Raw genomic sequence first — 18,601 nt, forward strand, 5'->3', positions numbered from 1 at the left:
ACACAGGTGATGCCTTCTGGCTCTTTCTCCCTTTGCGGGGGGGGGGAAAAAGGCACTTGCCTATTTTTTATTTTTATTTTTTTTTAATAAAGAGTTTCTGTGATTTCTCCTCCTCCCCGACTTAATTCCTATGTATGATGTACAGAGAAATAATGTGTCTTCAGTCATCAAATAAAAAAGGAATAGTTTATTTACTTCAGTTGTAGCTATTCTTTTGTACTTGTAAAATAAACTTCAGAGCACGCCCGAGCAGATGCCATCGCTTCACGCGCAGTCATTGCATTGTACTACGTATGTGCTGTACAGGATACGCTAAGCCTCCCTCAGCTCTTCATTTCGATTGTAGAAACACAGGGGGGAGGCTGTTCTTATGAAAACCTGCCACCCCTGACAACTTTTATGCTGTAAATCTCTGTAAAAGTATGATCACTGTGTTCTCATGAATAAGCCACGTGGAATAACCTCTTAATTTTCCACTCCAATTTGTGTTGCATTCATAATTTTGTATGAAGCCTATTCCAGCTTGCCTCCTTCTATGTGAAATTAAAATAAAAGGCTAGTAGCCACTGTCAAGGGAATTCTAAGTCCCAGAAACATAAAAGTTTTATAGTAGAGATTACAGATTTTGAAGTAACATCTGTGGTTGTACAAAACCCAAATAAATAATGTTTTAACCCCCCTATGTTTTTGTATGTATGGTTACATTCAATACCAAAAACCAGAACAGCCAGAAGACAGCCGTTAGACATCCCAAGTTGTCTTTTTTAGATAAACACAATTTTTAGCAAAAAATGTGCAATGTGGATATTTTCTTTCTCTCTGTATAAATTAAACTATTTGCACGTTTGACTTTATCTTCTCTGAAGTGTCTCAAAGACAACAATGAAACCATCCTATAATGTTTCCTTTCATTTCGCTATTAGTCATCCAAATTTTTAAATACAAACTTTGGCACACTTGATTTAAGCATTGATTTTTTTATTTTTTTTTCCTAGCCCTTAAGTGTCTGTTTATGTTCAAAGTTGTTGACTTGTATGCCAGTGAGAATATAAAGAAATAACACGATCATTTGAGCTATGCGTTTTGCATGCGATGTACAAGACAAGACTAAAGGGAAAGGTAGTGGAATAATGTGTACTCTAAAAGGAATTCTTGAAAAAACCAATAGATAAGCCTTCCCCACCAAACCTGATGCTCTAGTTGCATTTAAAAGCAGCTTCTTGGGCACCTCATGTGTTGAGAGAAAATATGTAAATAGAGATCACTTGGGAGAAAAATGTCTGATAAGGCTGCCTACTAAAACAAAGTATATTTGCACGTTTATTAGAGACTTTTGAGAACGAGTTAAATGGTATTAATTTTGGTAATCTCTTTATGTCCCTTGCACAGCCCAGTATTTTAAATGATAAAATATAACAGAGGTCCAATCTTTACAAGCGAGTCTTGCCTACAAGTGTCTACCGCTCTCCGTTTAGTTCCACAGAAAAAGCACTGGGTGAGATTTCAGGGAAAAGATGGGAAAAGAAAATAGATATAAATGTGTCATTCTTCCCAGAGGCTCTGGGCAAAGCTTGAGACAGAACAGTTCTCTTGCACCTCTGGTTTGGCCAAACTCTCTCACGACCAACATCTCCGGCATTAATGCTACAAGAAGTCATCAGAATAGATGACTGCAAAGAATTTCATTCTTAAGAAACAAATCCAGACAATTGCATACACGGTGATTAGCTTGTTAACACATACGGGTGATCTCTACAGTTTTAGAATCAGGTCGGTTTTTACTGTTTTATGGCATAATCTTCAAAAGTACTCGTTACGTAGGGCAACAAATAAAACGTTAGTGGTAGTGACAAACTGTAGTTTCACCAGCAAACTTTTATTTTGACTATAAAGTGTGTAAAACTGTTAAAAAGAAGAAAAAAACCAACCCAACTGGTAACAGAATGAAAATATTATTTTCCATAGGTAATGCATAAACATAGTGAATCAAAAGAAGCAAAACCCCCCAACATTTAAATACAAATGTGAACTGCTTTAAAAAATATAGCCTGAAAAATGCATAAAATTCCACAATGGAAAGAAACTCATGTAGGAGAGAAAACATTCGTATGTAAAAACAAAATAAGAATTGTTACAAACAAACAAATTCAACACTGAAGGTCAGTTCAATGCAGACTCTGTATCAGTGGATAGCTTAAGATTGTGAAAGATTTTCTGCCTTCGAGCTGACTCATGAGTTTTAGCTTAAAATACAGAACTGAAGAATAAATCCTCAGGCCCATTATAAGTCATTATGGGACACGTTGGTTAATCTAAGTATTTACCAAGTCCAAATGTTGTGCAAGAGAGGGAAAAACGTTATCTGAAGAACGGTAGACCAGGTACCAAAAAATACCAGGAACTGAATTTTCAGTAACAGCACATTCAAGTAAATAAAGATTTGGAAAATAAAGACAGGATTGTGAATGTAAAAGAAAGGCGTATCAACTCCGGTGATACAGAAGAAAATAGTGCTAGTTTAAATAAATATATTTAGAAGGCACAAAGCAAAGAGCTTGAGAGGTTTCAGAAGCCACTGGCAGCGTGCTGCCCGTGCTAACCAGATGCTCCCGGCATCTCGGGGAAGCCCCACGTAAAACTTGTTCTCATCTCTTTCTGGTTCAACATCATAAAAGGCTATGAGATTTTTCTGAACAAAAGACTAGTGAAAAATCCCCTTTACCCATCAGGATCTCTGTCGCCACTCTTAATTCTGGAGGTTTAATTGCACTGTGATAAATACATATTTTAGTGCCTCCGTTACTTAAGCGCAGGCAGGAACCAAGAGAACGATGTTTAACAACCGTCCTCAAAATGGTAACCAGTTCTTCACAATCCAATCCGGTATTTTATAATGGTGACTGCAATGCCTTCCTACTAGGCTACTAACAAGTATTAGTAACATTGCTGCCGAATACTGCACTAAAATATCTATAGATATGTTATGCATCTATAGTTTATATATATAGAGAGAGCTTATATATAAAGTTTTCTCTCACAGCCATCACCGGGTTCAAGCAACCCAGTATGAAGTGCTACCAGAAAACTCTTAAGAGTATTTCAGAGTCTTTCTCTGGCCAAAGGAGCTCTAGAGCACGATTTGGAGCTCCTAAATGAGGCAAGAAAGCAAGGCTGGGGAGGATTACACTAGATGTTGCTTCCCTGAAGACCCTGCTCATGATCTGAGTTTACCCAGAGCCAAACACAGATCTACAACCAAATTTCCTCTTCCTTCAAAATGGGAAAGCGTCAACAGATGGTACCTTGAAAGGTTACTTGAAGGACAGAGGGAACAAAATCAAGTCCCTTAGTTTCAGAGACAACAGCATTGGTTCCTCCTAGCAGAGCCTAGCAGTTGTGTTTCGTGTACAAACACATGCTGCATTTTTGCAAATGTTTTTAAATTGCTGAGGTGATTGGGTTAAATGCGTTTGCTTGACCTGCTCATCACTGTATTATTATTTGGCCACGTAGTTCCTGGTTCCTTTACACTTAAAATGCAGTCACTGCATCTCCTCGGGGATCACAGGTAAAGAAGAAATGTCTTTATTCTTTGGGGCAAGTTATGCCCACCTGATTTCTTACAGCTTCAGTTTTATTCCCCTCCCTTCGGTCTTTTGCCTTACTGTTCTGTTTTGCTTGCTGTGTATGCATTCAAAAGGACTAGTAAACTGTGGCGGCTTTAGACTGTGTTAGTGGCTTGCTGAAGCCATTATTAAATTTGAAGAAAGAGAATGAAGTTAGTGGTCAAACTATTACCTAGCCACTCATGTAGGAGTTCTCTTTTTTTCCCCTGGGAGAGTCAGGCAGCAAGAGAATAATGAAAAAACCTAAGGTTACCTAAAGTTAAATGGTTCAGTAAATCAGTTTCTTGAATAAAAGTGATTGTCTCATATTCATACAGGAAAGTTACCTGCATCTGACTCAGAGGTTAGATTAACTTCCATAAATTTTATATACGTATAAGGGCAAGGTTTTTCCCTTTTTTTTTTCCTCCAGACTGTGGAGCCCTAAGTTTCACCAACCCATAGGAAGCACGAGCCTGACCTCGGTGTGGTCAAAAGCAACCCCCTCCCTGAATTCCGCCGGCCCAGGCTTGCGGCCCCGGTGCCAAACGCTCCCCGGGGCTCGCTGCGGTGGCTTTGTGCCTCTCTCCCTTCTCTCGTTCACAGTTGCATCCTCCCTCCCGTGATTTGACCCGGAAGGAAAGGTTGTCATTTCTGACAGAGCCACAAACAGAAAGCATGTGAAACATACCCATTCCATCCGGAATCCTATTTCGCATGTAAATGGCCACATAATAATGTAAAAAGCAATTTTCTATCCACTTAATACACTTCCATTGAACCGAACCTTAAATGTTGCAAAGTTAAAATATAATGAAGGAAAGAAGAAACCAGTCGGCATGTACTGTGATTCATTCAGTGACAGCTGCATATCATTCAGAAATGAAAGAAAATAATAAAATAAGGTATGCGATTGAAAGTTCTTCAAATATACTGACTGGAGACAGAACATATTTACATGGAAACTTCAGTAAATAATTAAATGCATTTGTGTTTGTAGGAGAGCAGACTCAGAGATAAAACTGCTAACAGACATGTAGACTACATTCTTTTTAGCTACAAACTTATTTTGGTCTAGAGTCTGTAACGTTTGTTGGCAATTAATATTTGAAAACCACACTTCCTTAAGGTGTCGTGAAGCTTGAGTTTTCCCCTTAAACACCAAGCAAGGCAAGGTCACCACTGAACTTGTTCTCCATGGCCTACACCCACCGACATGTGTGCAGATGGATTTCAACGTCCACCCAGTACACGCTAGTTGTAGTGGATGTAACAGATTTCAAGGAAAATTGATATGACTCACTACATCCAGAATCAAAAAAAACCACGTTAACCCCCCCGCCCCCCCCCCCAAACCAACAGTGTTTTGATTCCTGAGATACTTCTCATGTTCTAACGTGTCACGTTAAAGCAGCATTTCTACTCCATTGGTAAAATGCAGGGTTAGGGGGTGGCTTTTTGTAGTATATTTGGAGAAACAAGTTTATAAAATCCTAGTTTACCCCCTGGGGTTTTTACAAGACTTTTATGTAAACATTACAGAAAAAGAAGAAAAAAAATTGAGTGTACACTGACATGAAAAATAGTATTTCACCCTCGTGAAAAAAAAAAAGAAGCGCCAAAATACCTTGTGTGATTATCCATTAATTTAAAAAATACGCTTAACAAAGCTGTGCATATCTAACATCTGTCATAAACCACAATCATAAAACATAAAGGGAGGATGGATGATACAATCAACCCTTTTGCCATATCACAGAGCTCTTTCAGCATTGAAACCAAATCCAGTTTAAGACAAAAATATTGGTTCTTAAAACATTACTAAGTAGGCTGCACTGTTACTCAATCGTACGAAGGATGCTGTTGTAATTCGTATTAACTGTAGCAGAATCCCTGCTCCCCCGCAGATAAACATCATTACACTGGACATAAACGATGCCTGAAAGCGGGATGTCCCACCACTGCGTGTTCTTCTATAAAGTGTATATATACAAAACACAAATAAAATCCAGAGAATATTATCTGAACATAATTACCCAGGAAAGGCAGTATTTCTGCAAATACCACCATGCAAAACCAAATGGATTTTATAAAAAAAAAAAAAAAAAAAAAAAAAGTCAGGCTCAAGAACAAAATCAGAAACACTGACTCCGGTGCCGTGAGTCTCCGCGGCGCTGGGTCACTCCTTGGGCTGCTGAGTGAGCTCAGCCTGGGCTTCGTTCTGTGCACTGAAAGGACGTGTTGAACTCCACCGTGTGGACAAAAGACAAAAGGAGGGGTGTTGCAGCCTCAGAAAAGTTCCCCTCTTACCAAGTTTATCACTTCCTGAGGAGTTCTGTACATAGCTATCTGAAGAAAATCCCAACACGTTCTTGGTAGGTGATAAAGCGATTTGCCATAAAATATAATAGCCTGGCCCTGAACTAGAACAAAGTTTAGAGTGCTTTTAAGAAAGGTTTAAAACATTTTGTCAAAGGTATTTCAGTTCAAGGTCCTGTTGTACGTAAACATTCCCAAATCAGAAAAAGACCTTATGTTACTGGAAAAAATAATCCTCCCTGTTTAGTTCCTTGCAACACTTACTGCAGCACAGACTGCTCAAAACAGATACGAAATTGATAAAGCAAGTTGCAAAATAGATTAGCACCCCCTCAGCCCTCCCTGGCCCCCTTCCCAAAACCCAAAACAACATCAGTCTGAAACGGCAAAGAAATTTCAGGGGCCAAACCAGAAAACCATGCAGAAGCACCTTTTCCAGCAACCTTCTGCTTTCAATTCTAAAAATGTCGAGCGGGAGCAACCCAGTGTGAACTGAAGTTACGCTGGGATTAACTCTGCTCCACCCCAGCGAAGAACACGGCATCTTAAAAAAGGTATCGAGATAGCCCATATAACAAAATACCCGTTTTCTCACGTGAGAAAATTAAAGTGGGCCTTTAGCAAAATATAAAATAACGCAACAAGATAATTACCAAAGTTAGCTGCAAATCAATTCAAAGTGTTCAAATACATTTTAAAAGACCTTTAGGTTTGAGCCTATAAAAAGAAAAAAAGGCATCTGTAGGAAACATAGATGAAAAAATAAACTTCTCCAAATATAAAAAGTGTTCTGCTTTCCGATAAATTCAAGTAAATTAACATACAGCAATTTCATCCGGCAAATAACAGATGCTCGGTTTCAGCTAGCTAAAAGCCCCAAAATATACACATACCGCTAACGCGGCGCAATAGCCTATGTACAGCCTTCCAGGACAGGGGCTGCTTGGAAACCTCTCAGTCACGCGGACACCCTTTACAAGACAGCACCCTTTTCGATATTATCACCGAAAATGAAGTTTAAAATTAACTTAGGAAGTAAAAAAATATTTAGATTTTTACAGATATTGGAATTACTAAAGAAGTAAAAAGAAATCAATGAAAAAAAAAACCAAAAAAAACCCCAAAAAAACAATGTTCATGCAAGATACCTGACCAGCAGTTCATTTGGCTGAATGGAAAACAGTATGCGGGGCCCGTTCCTCCGCTGGTGTATATACACCCATATATACATTGGTGGCAGGCCCCTGGCTTTACTCGCTGGGCTGGCAGACCTGTGGCCCGGAGAGCAGCAGCGGGTGCCTGGGGACAGCCAAGCGCTCAGTTTCAAGCCACCTCACCAGTCCCCAGCGCTCACACAGCTTCTGGGGACCAGATCTGGTAAGGCGGCCGACGCCGCAGAGCAAACCAAGACGTGCTCCATGGGCACCGGAGGTCTGGAATGGGAGCAGCGTGTTTTTTGAGCTAAGCATAGCCCCGACCACGTGTTCCAAATGCACCTTCACCTCGGCAGGACAGGTGCCCACCGTTCCCAGAGTGGAGGACGTGCTGGCCTAGAGAAGGGGCGGTCGCCACCTTCAAGGGACAGTGACAGCAGCAAAGGAGGCATGAGGACTGTGGTTCGCCTGTGAGCTGTGACCCGTCCATCTCCATCCTCACGAGGGATGGGCAAAGCACCCTGATCCCCCCAAGGGGTCCCCAGCTGCAGGGCACATTAGAGCTTGCAGATTCCCTTCAGGGGCTGGTATCGTGGTAGGCCATAGCTTTCTGCCATCCTCCTCCGTTCCGCCCTCTCCTGTCCCAGGTGTTTACTCTCAGCCTTTGATCTCCGAGTTTACTTAATCATCGCTCTTGTGCCCAGCGCCTTCTTCCCTCAAAACGCCTCACTGATTGGCACATTAAGTGGCAACTCCAGGTTGCTCTTGGAGGATGCTTTCTCTCTCAGAAAGCGTGGCTAAGCCTTGCCTGTGCTCCTCAGCTACCCGGGTTAACTCTGTTGCCTCTTGTCTGGGTACAAGCGCTAGGAACTCTATTCAGAACAAATTACAATGTATTTTGTTTTTTTAAAAGACTCCCACCATTCATTCCTTACTGCTTTTAAGCAACACCCAGAAGTCAGCCAGATTAATGCCTTACAACAGGTTCCCTGGAACCCAGCACTTCCAATTTGGGAATGCGTCCCTGGTGGCTCTGTACTGCCCAAGCACGGAGATCACCAAAACCACTTACCAGCCTGAAGTGGAGACAACCGCTGGCTTCCTAATGGTGGGGCAAGAGCCCTCACTGCTGCTTGTGAACTATGGGTTTATTTTGAGGTCGTGGGTTATTATAGCTGTCCATGTTTTCTCAATAGCACCTTCACTTTCTATTGCACCATAGCAAATTCCTTAGGACTAACCTAGGATCATCTGTTTCCTAATAATCAGGAGTGAAACGTCAGCCAATCCTCCTCCCTGTTTTTCAGACTCAGCCTCTGTACAATTGATTTTCTCCATCTTTTCTTTTGCTCAACCCTTTGAGGTCTATAGCTGTTTTTCCTTTATTGACAACGTCAGGTCCCGTAGGATTTACTCAGTGCCTGCAAACTGCATGCAGTTGTGCTGTCTGTAGTAGACCTTTCCAAGGAGGGTTTAGTAATTTTTCCAAATTTCTCTTGAGCTCATTTTTTTGCAACCAGCTATTAGGACCTGTGAGTTTTGTGCTCTAATGTTTCCATGTTCTTCTCAAGTTTATTTTGGCACACAGTTGTTGCAGGAGGAAAAGGAAAACTGTGCCATCTATAAGGCTAGTGGCTTGCAAAGTTCCTTCTTTGACTGTCTCACTGTGTACCCACCACCTCTGCTCCAAAGGAAGAGGTCGCCTTTGCTGTAAGCAGACATGATGGCAGAGTAGCTTGGTTATAGGCAGTAATTACTAAGTCCACGTAACAGTTAGAAGACGTGCCAGTTCTCAGCTATGAACACCACCGCCAGCCCCTAAAAGTTTAATATCCAGAGTCTACGTAACCATGACTAAATGAACATACAAGCCCTCAGTTGGGACAACATCCAGTCAGGAGAGACGCTTCTCGGGGCTACACATGGCGCATTTTCAGTCAAGCTAAACGTTGCATGGGGTTAGAGAGATCATAAACACATCTTCGTTTCCTTCTTCGACATCTAGGAAGTGACTGAAACGGTGGGTAGCATTCGTGGGGCACGACACAGACCCGGTTCAGAAGCACGTGTTGGATCCTCCTCAAGGGACACGAACGTTTAGACTAGACAGAGTTCCCAGTGCTCCAGGCTCAGGTCCTGCTTTGAAACTTCAGAAATGCATTTTCTCCGCTTAAACTTCAACACCAGCAAGAAAAATAAAGCCAGCTTACATACCGAGGTGTACATACAGTCTCAAGTTATAATAAAATATTTTTTGTTCGAAGAAAGAAGCTTATGAAAATTATTTGGGCCTATTTTCTCCTCTAAGCAAAATAAATATGAGAAACATAACACATGGAATGCACTCTGGGAAATACATATCATCATTTCATAATTACGACACTGCAAATAACATAGAAAAAGGCTCAATTCTGTGCCTTATAAATTATCTATATGCCAGGCAGTGTCGAGGGGGAAAAAATGCACCAAGTATTTCAAAGATTAAATTAACTTATTGAGAGGAGTGAAAAGTGACTGTGAACCCAAGTGTCTACGGGAGAGGGTTTTTATTTCCCGCTGGTGTGTGACCGAGTCTGTGATATATGGTAATAGCAATCTGCCGGATTGCATCTTCCGTTAGGTCCAGGTGGTCCCTGCGGTCCGGGTGAGCCTGGCGTCCCCGGTGGGCCCGGCAGGCCAGCAGCTGGTAAAACAAAGCTCGAATTAGCAGAGTCCTCGCCAGAGCGCGTGCAGTGCCCCGCGTTTCATCACCGAGAGTCGGCTGCGCGCCAGCTCCTCCGCGAGAAGGCAGGTGGGTCTGACCTCACGCTACAGCCAAGCTCGTGAGAAGCAGGAGAAAGGCCTGTTAGTTCATAAATAACAACAGCAGAAAGAAATCTGGAGACTTGTACCTGCAGGGCCGGGTGGTCCAGGGTTACCGGGCAGTCCAATTCCAGGCTCGCCTCTTTCTCCTTTCTGTCCTCTATAACCTATACAGAATAAAGATATGAAAATAAGAGCGTCCTCTTATTATAAACAGCCATCTTCTGTATATCTTAGCGACACGAAAGTATCAAGACAAATGTAATTGGGAAAGCACATGCTCACTTCTTTTTTTGAGACAGTTCTTCTATTTATATGTTCCTTCTGGAAGACACGAGGATTTCTAGCAGTAATCACTGCATCCTCTCCCAGAGGACTCTCACTCTGTTTGCTAGCCGGACTTTTCCCTGAGATTTTAAGTTATCTTCCTGAAGTTCCTCTAATAAAGAACCAAATGCATATTCTGTTCCAGTGTTACCTGTTCGATGAAGTGATGCAAAGCACCAACCCAAAGGCCACCTGGAGTCTGACCAGCCCTTCTCTGATAGCCCACCAACTGAGTGAGACTTCAGCCTCTCCGCTCTACATAAATCTTCATGTCTGCACTTTTTTAGACTGTAAACTGGAAGTTGTGTGCTCAGGTACTCCCCTACATGTGAGAGAAGACCCACTCCTGCTCCGGAGTTACAGAGCTGCCCTCATGTGGCTTGAGGCATCTTTAAAGCTTGTACTTTAGAGCTCGTATGGCTTCTAGTGTGCAAAACCTACTTTGACCCAAGTGCCTGCATACTGTTAACAAGGTGTGATTACTAATTATACTTTGAATATTTGTATCTGTTTTCTTCACAATAGCTTTGTATGTATCTAAATAGCTTCTGTCTTCTCAAGTGCTGCAACTCATGCCCAACCTGTTTCTTTTTCCTTAAACTCTTTGCAAAAAAAATTATTAGTTGGAAACAGTCTGGCTGTTTTAGAGCAGAGGATTCGTGGGCATCAGTATAACGTTTTGTTTGATATTTCAAGTTAAAAATCCATCTAAAAATGTAGCTTTTTCTGTTTAGACCACGTAATCTGTGTAGAACAGGGGATTAAGGCATTTTTAAAGGAACAAACGTGACACCTGCCACAACCCCTTGCTTTAAAAGGGATTACAAGGAAATCCTTTTCCCTCCCCAAACCTCAGATGTTGGCACGTAAGGTGACATATGTTGAAGATTAATTTGCCAACTTCTGATCACATTTGGAATTAAATTTGTTCTGCTTCAGGGACCAGCATATTTCCAGTGTCACGTACGCCATACAATAAACTTCCTCTTGTGAAGAGCTGTAGCTTGGTCTGAATTAAAAGAGAAGTCAGCGTGGTGGTACCAATCCACCTGATGCCTCAGGAAGATTAGTGGGCACTGGCAGACGGATGGCAAAGCTTGTCTTGTCAGTGTACTGTGGTCTGTGGTAACACTGGTACTTTACAGGACAACTGTGAGTGCTGTGGGTACCAATTCAGGGTTGTTACAGCAGAAACAATGCAGCAGGAATGGTACACACAGTATTCCAAGCTTTGCCTTAAACGCAGGCTCGTTATACGCTTTGGTGGGAAGTCCGTTGCAATCGTTCTAGGTTTCAAACAGAGCATCAATTATCTTACTCTTCTCTCAGCACCCCAACAAGGAAATCACAGTGAGGCAAAACCATTAAAAAAAGCAAGCGAGTGACATGCATAACGTAACAAAAGGAAATCAACTGTTTAAACGCTCACAGAGAAACAAACAATATTAACCATGCATTCTGATCACTGAGTTGTGTTAAGCAGACTGTACAAGGCATATACACACACACAAGCTATAAAGACCCAGAAAAGGGAATATGCAGGTGTTTGTATTCCATTATGAATCTTGATTTTGCTCTTTAATGACCATGGTAGTATCTATAACTAAATCAAGTTGGTTGGCTCTGTAAATCTTGTGTAACTACTGTTTGAGAAGCTCAATCACACAACCACAGGATCTATTACATTTCCTATTTATTATGTATATATCTCTACGTTTCTTAATTTACAATAGATAGTTACAGTACATTTCTCACTACAAACCCAGTTAATTCTAATTTTACAAAGTAGTGCTGCCACTAATCATTTGTATTGCATTTCTTTAGTTACGGGGAAAAGAGAGAAATCACATTTACGATATATCACATTTACAAGCTCCATGACGACCATTACTGCAGGTAACCAAGACATTATAGTTGAAAAGGGACCGAGATCAACCGAGAGATTCTGTAAACATCACTGGAATCCAAGACAATAAGGAAAAAAACCCCACAATAGCACAAAGAGCAGCCCGCCGATGCAAATGTATGATCCAGGGTAGTGTAAAGCATTACTGGCTGTACCTGAATACACATGCAAAGGTGTAATTTGTACACATCTGCAGGTACATTCTGTTGACCCTGCTGATCAGAAAAGATACCCAGGTATCTTTTCTAAAAATAAGGCTTTATTTAATAGGGTGTAAGCATACTAGTCAACAGGCCTATGTGTAAACAATCGGAACAATGTAACATGTAATTCTAGCAGGAAAATATTTGGTTTTTAATGAGGTATATTTTGCTCAGAAGTAGGACCATGATTACACTTCTAGAGGATAACATCACCTTCTCTCTGAGCGTAAAGTGACGAACTTCCACACAAAGGAAAATGTTACCATACACTTTAATCAGGTTTTGATTTACTGTTTTTAACATAAGGCACATATAAGATGCTGTCCGTTTTTACTGGTAGAATTACCATTCCAGTAAGAGGTACCTGCTTTATTCAAAAGGCGACTGCTTTAGCAAAGCCTTTCACTAGGGTTCCAGAAGTTTTGTTGTGACTCTGCAACCCAAAAGTTGTGGTATGTAAACATGTACCCAACGTGGGTAGTACGGTAAACACTTGGTAGCAGTATGTAGCAAGTACGTGTTCAAATGGATAAACTTTCTTCTGCTCATAGATGAGTGGTGACAGCTAAAACACAGCTCTCGGTTTGGTGCTCTCCACAAACATCCCGGTCAGAAGCATCGCTACCGCAACACCCTCAGCTCTACTTGGAAATGGCACAAGTTCATGCCTAGGAACTCGGAGGTAAAAAGTTCTCTCATTTAAACAGCTCCAAAAGGTATTCCACCTATATCATGGAGACCCTCTTACATCCACATGGATAATGCAGTACCTGAAACTAGCATGTCAAGTATCTACAGAAATCTGAGGTTCTTTAACACAAATATGAAGCAAACACATTACCACGACAGGGAACAATGAGACCGAACACCACTGTGTTTTACTGTGCAAATACTCTCCATTCTTAAAAACAAACAACTGCAAAGCAACAGGAAGGGTGCGAAGAGAAAAGTACAGCTTGCAGGAGGTAACACTTGAAACCAGTGCGGTTATTTCAGTAGAGTCACTGTGTCTGGACAACATCCATTACAATGGGTTCCCGATGTCAGCCAAAGTTTCTAGATGCTCCCACCATGCAAATTAATAGTATAATAAGAGATATACATTTTACAACAGAGATCAGCAATAAAGATAAGGAATTTTGACTATTTATCACATGGTATTTTTCTTTCCTGAGCTGTGATGTTTGATTCCTCCAGGCTACCATGAGTTATGAGTATCTAAAACTTCCTTAATTTGATAGAAACAGTGAAATTTAACTAAGATGAAACCTTCTTTTGTCTGTTGAGAAAAAAAATCAATGGTCATATTAATGTAAAGGATAATATCCCAAGGCGAATTTTTCCTAATGTCCAAAATTCACTTTCTATTATATCTTTAAAAATCCAATTAAGTCAGTGGAGCTAATTGAGCTAGATCCTCTGCTACATGACAAGCTGGCTGTTTGCAAATGGATGACATTGCTATAGCTTGTCTACAAAGTCTTGAAATAAATTTCCTGTTTCTCTACAAGACATTAGTGTCCTTTAAAACACATAGAGAGTAAACAAGATCTTCTGCTCCTCCTTAAGCAGATGCTGTACACCTCACTGGTAACACTGCCTGAGAGTTTCAGTTTGCTGATGCATATGCCATAGGTTATTTTTTAAATTAAGAAATATGTATGTATTAAAAAATATCTTCCGATCACCATTATAAGAAGTCTGTTTAAATGCCAATTGCATATTTCACCATTTCTGTTGCAACTCTTGTTTTCTGTGTGCATGCTATATTTTTACTAAGACTACCATATAAAATAAAAATTACTTGTATATGGGAAGTACCTGAGTGCGAACCTTGCTGAAGGCCAGCAGATAACATTCTGGACTTCATTGAGCGACTCTGTTCCCAAGAGTCTAATAATTCCTTAAATACACTTTTTGAAGACCACGCTTAGACTTCCAAGACTAAGTATCTATGTTTTCTGCCTCTGGGACTAACCCCTACCTATTGGTTTGCTGTGCAGTAGGATGCTCTGGTGGAATCCGGCCAGGCCAGGCCAGTTCCTGAGGGAACTGACTCCACACTTGGGGTGTACGGAGGGACCCCTGCAAAGCTGCCAGTTAAATACCTCCTGGGACACACAGTGGCACCTGCCCTTCCTGCTGGCTGGCTCTAGCAGGCTCTCTGCTCAGTGTGCAGCATCGCAAACTGTTCTCGAGATGCTCGTAGAGGTCCTGTTAATTGCTTTCCAAAAGTATCTGCTTTTTTTCACTGGCTGTATAGGACAAGGGACTAACTCACACTGCCAGCCCAGGTATGTATTACTGCACACAGCAAAACCTGATCGAAACCCTGGAGCCGGCAATCTGGGCTACTACCAAGTAAATATAATAAGGAATATCTGTCAGTCCATACCAAATGCGTATTATGACTTGGGGAGATGTGCACACAGCATGCTACCTTGATGGTCTCAGCCACACATGCACGTAACATGCTTCTCCAAGAGGTCTTGTCCCGCTATGGCTTTTATGGCTGAAAATCAGCTGGAATATGGAAGGATACTTTTCAATCTGCTCAGGGATTTGAATTTCTTTTTACTGTCGGAAAAAAACAACAACACGCACAGGCACAACTGGGAAAGGCATCTGTAAGTGTGCTTCTCTTACTCAGAGTGTAAAAAGAAGGCAAGACAAATTTTTGGTTTTCTTTCCTTGGAAGTATAATTTTATATATGTTTTGGTGTATGAGAGAAGTAAATGCTTCTCACTTTGCTTAACTTTTACTAATCAAAAAAGAGTATTGAGCATATCAGTAAAATAAATGGAAATCTTGTGTACATGGGGCACTACTTTTACTTAAGCATAAGGCATGAAAAAGCAGCTTTATTTTTTTTTTTTTCTCAAGCATAGCTATCATCTTCACTCTAGATGCTCTCTAGCTGGAAATGAAGCCTAGTACAACGTTCCGCATCCCAGAAGCATCTGAGACTAACCACCGCATACATCATCATTGAAGTTGACTGTTTACAGTGATCTGAATATTTAGGTAATGATGAAGTCAGTGTTGTAAGATTCTAAGCCTTTTATTGCTTTCCTTGATCCTTTATCCTTGTTCTTCTCATTCTGAGCTCATCACATTTTTCAAGCTTCTGTCAGGGCTTTGCGCTTATCAGTGTTAGTAAGTCTTTATTCTTCTGATAGCTTTAGGATCCACACATCTTCAGCTTTGCTCTCATGTTCTTCATTCCATTCTGACTTGCTCTGACTCCAGAGCAGACCAAACTAACAAAAGATAATAAAGAACTACCTACAGATAAACTGCAAATTACATATTACCCACAAAATATTATTCACTGATAAATTCTTTCTTTCTTTTATTCTGTTCTCCTCTTCCTTTTATTCTCTGACCGGCCGACTCTACAGTAGAGCCCAGCTACAATGAACCTGGATCCCTTGAAGCTAATTTTGCAGTAAAAGACAGTTCAGTGGAACGAGAGCCCTCTACTGTCCGAATGCATTGCAATGTACAAATTACCATTTGGGTTATAGTGAAAAGCTGATTACTCTGAAACTGATTTGTAAAAATAGATTACTTCACTGTAAGAAGGATTCATGTGGTAATATTTCAGTTTTCACTGCTTCTTAAAGAACAATATTTGCCTTCGGTTTTTTCTCCCTTGTGTTGTCTCAGGATCAGAGCTGAGAGCACTCAGACTCGGAGATCAAATTTTGTTACTTAAATTACATGGTCTCTCAATATGGTACAGGACCTAAGTAGTTACATCAGAGTGCTGGCACTGGTTTTCTACCTTGTTAAACTATTTTAGAGAAAAAAAATAACTGCTACAGTAGCTTAGATATCTGTCAGGTTTAGATTTCTGTCAGTAATTAACTTTATCATTTATTAGAATAAAATGCACCGATTAGGAGTTTTTAATCAGTAAAATCCACACATTTACTACGGGTTAATATTTAGATCTAGTCTGGAGAAACATAAGTACAGTTTTAAAAGTTAATCATTAGGAAGCTAGATAGGTAATCCTGGCTTATTTAACAATCATTAGCAAATGTATAAATATTTCAAGATACAATTAATGTGAACATTTTTTGGAATTCCTACCTTGAATTCCACGTTCTCCCGGTGGCCCTGGCAAACCATCGTTTCCCGGTGGCCCAGGTAACCCATCTTTTCCTGGGGGCCCTGGTTTCCCATGAGCTTGGGAGGCAAGCATCGCAGCCGGCAGCTTCAGCTGGGATACAAACTGAGCCATCCTTTCTTCATTAACAAAGGGCACAAGAAAAAGTGGGTTAGAAATCTGCTAGCAAAATACAGGAAAATAAATAAATCCCAAAGCTCCAGCTAAAGTAAGTTTCTGGAAGTAAGGTGTTTGATCCTTCTAAATGTCAAGGTATTAAATGTTCCCAACAAGTACTGAGGTCTTCAGTTCCAACTCCAACTTCAGTTCCAACTTAGACTCATGTCTAAGTCTTTACCCTTTGAAATAATCTGAATAAATTTGTACTAAAGTTTCTATTACAACTCTCTTTTTACCAACGTATTTCAGTATTTCAAATGACTTCTGATTCCTGTTCATGGAAATACTTAAAATACGTGAACACAGAACAATTAGTACTTAGCACCTCTATGAAGGGCTACTTTCTATGTTTGTAACTCATCTTAAATTGCAAAGTAGAGCTTAAATACTGCAAATGGTTCTTGGAATGTGCTGAAATGCTGAAAACAGTTGTGAAAAAGCCTGTAAGTGCTCAGCAAACATTATTAATTGCAGAGATTTCAGCATGAACTGTTCATGCTGGTAGAACAAAGTGCACTTGTAACATTTCAATGTTCCTTAGAGACAGAAAAAATAGGTTCTAACCTTGAATCTGTCTCACTTATACTGGATTAAAAAACCTAACTAAGCATTCCACAATTTAGCTGGTATTTACTGTGATGGAGTTCTTAAGATTTAAGGAAAAAAAATAGAGTAAAGGGAAGAGTGGGCATCAAACAAAAAATAAGCAAGGTGATAGAAAAATAGGCAAAGTGAAACAAAGCCAGAAATAGAAGATTCGTGGGAACACTAGTGAGGCATAGAAAATGGAATAGCTGTAATAATGAAAACCAATATTCCCCGTAAGCAGGACACCTTTTAATTCTTTCTTCTTATGAATATACTAAACACTTGTTACCATTCCATTTGAATGGGAACAGGAGGTAACTGCAGCCAACAAACTGCTCCTGAAACACATAGTAGGTTGGAGTCCTAAGCACTCCAGCAGTCTGGGGAAGGGTAAAAATACACAAAATGACAGCCTTGTTACAAAGTGAAATAATGCCTGAAGAGTTTAAAGGCTCAAACTTTATATGGTTTCTTTTATCCCTAAAAGTTAAAAGGTTTTGTATATACAAATAGTAATGACAAAATAGCTAAGCATATTGCAGACATAAAAGAAGCCGTTGTTAAGAGGTGTTCTAGCAGAAGCTTGTTTCAGACACCTACCTGAGTCACAGCTTTTCAACCCTGACTAAGAAAACGCTGAGGAAGAAAAATATTTCCTTTTCAGAGTAATGACACACCTAAGAAAACTTACATAGTACAAAGGCCTTGGCTGAATCTGGTACTTGTCTAAAACTGTGCCAGAAGTTGGTGGTCTGCAAGGGAACTTTGGAGCTCAGCTGGGTGGTCTGCTGAAAATGCAGCGCAGTTCAGACCTGCACAACTAAAAGCTGTCAACCCTTTGTCTCATTTAGATAGTCATCCACTAAGTGGCCAAAATAATTAGATATTTCTATTGTTTCCCCTTAAATAAATCTTCAATGCCTTACCATACATTGTAGATACATACTTGTATCATATATTATTGCAGATGCATATGTATCTACAAGGATATACAAAAATGTTTGCTATTATGATTTGGAGCAAACTACCTTTTAATGCTAATCTTTTACATAAGGAAGTACTCTGTTCAACAGATATTTTACTGTATAATTGTTTGAACATAACTACGTTAGAGTAGACTCAAACAACAGTTAAGCATAGCTACTAAGTCCAGCTATGTTGGAATAAGCGGTCCAACGTAAGTTAGATGACACATACGGAAAAGTATATAAAGGCTATAGGGATCTAAAACATTTAGAACAGATTTACATTTAATTGTATAATACTTCATTTTCTTACCTTCAAAAACCTTAAGAACCTCTTGTTTGATATATTTTTTTATTTCTTCAAGTGAGACTGGATCAGCCTGATGAGCAAACAAAAAGGTGATACGTATCAGAAGAAACATGCAGAGGACACTTTA

The 18,601-nt window shown here is 40.2% G+C and overlaps 1 protein-coding gene across 6 annotated transcripts in view; it reads right to left on the bottom strand.

Moving 5' to 3' along the window:
- Positions 1–213: 213 nt before the first annotated feature.
- The window catches only part of COL19A1 (collagen type XIX alpha 1 chain), a 220,136-nt gene continuing 201,748 nt past the window's right edge, over positions 214–18,601 (bottom strand). For 5 of the 6 annotated variants that reach the window (XM_063330245.1, XM_063330242.1, XM_063330244.1 and 2 more), the window contains 4 exons: positions 18,478–18,544; positions 16,416–16,571; positions 9,970–10,047; positions 214–9,761 (listed from right to left, as the gene is read on the bottom strand). In XM_063330245.1, coding sequence (XP_063186315.1) covers positions 9,625–9,761; positions 9,970–10,047; positions 16,416–16,571; positions 18,478–18,544 — 438 coding nt within the window. In that variant the 3' untranslated portion in view covers positions 214–9,624. Of the gene's footprint in view, positions 9,762–9,969; positions 10,048–11,918; positions 15,578–16,415; positions 16,572–18,477; positions 18,545–18,601 lie in introns of those variants that run through there. The other variant, XM_063330246.1, reaches the window with a different exon arrangement.

Source organism: Chroicocephalus ridibundus, chromosome 3, assembly GCF_963924245.1.
Source record: "Chroicocephalus ridibundus chromosome 3, bChrRid1.1, whole genome shotgun sequence".
NCBI lineage: Eukaryota > Metazoa > Chordata > Aves > Charadriiformes > Laridae > Chroicocephalus > Chroicocephalus ridibundus.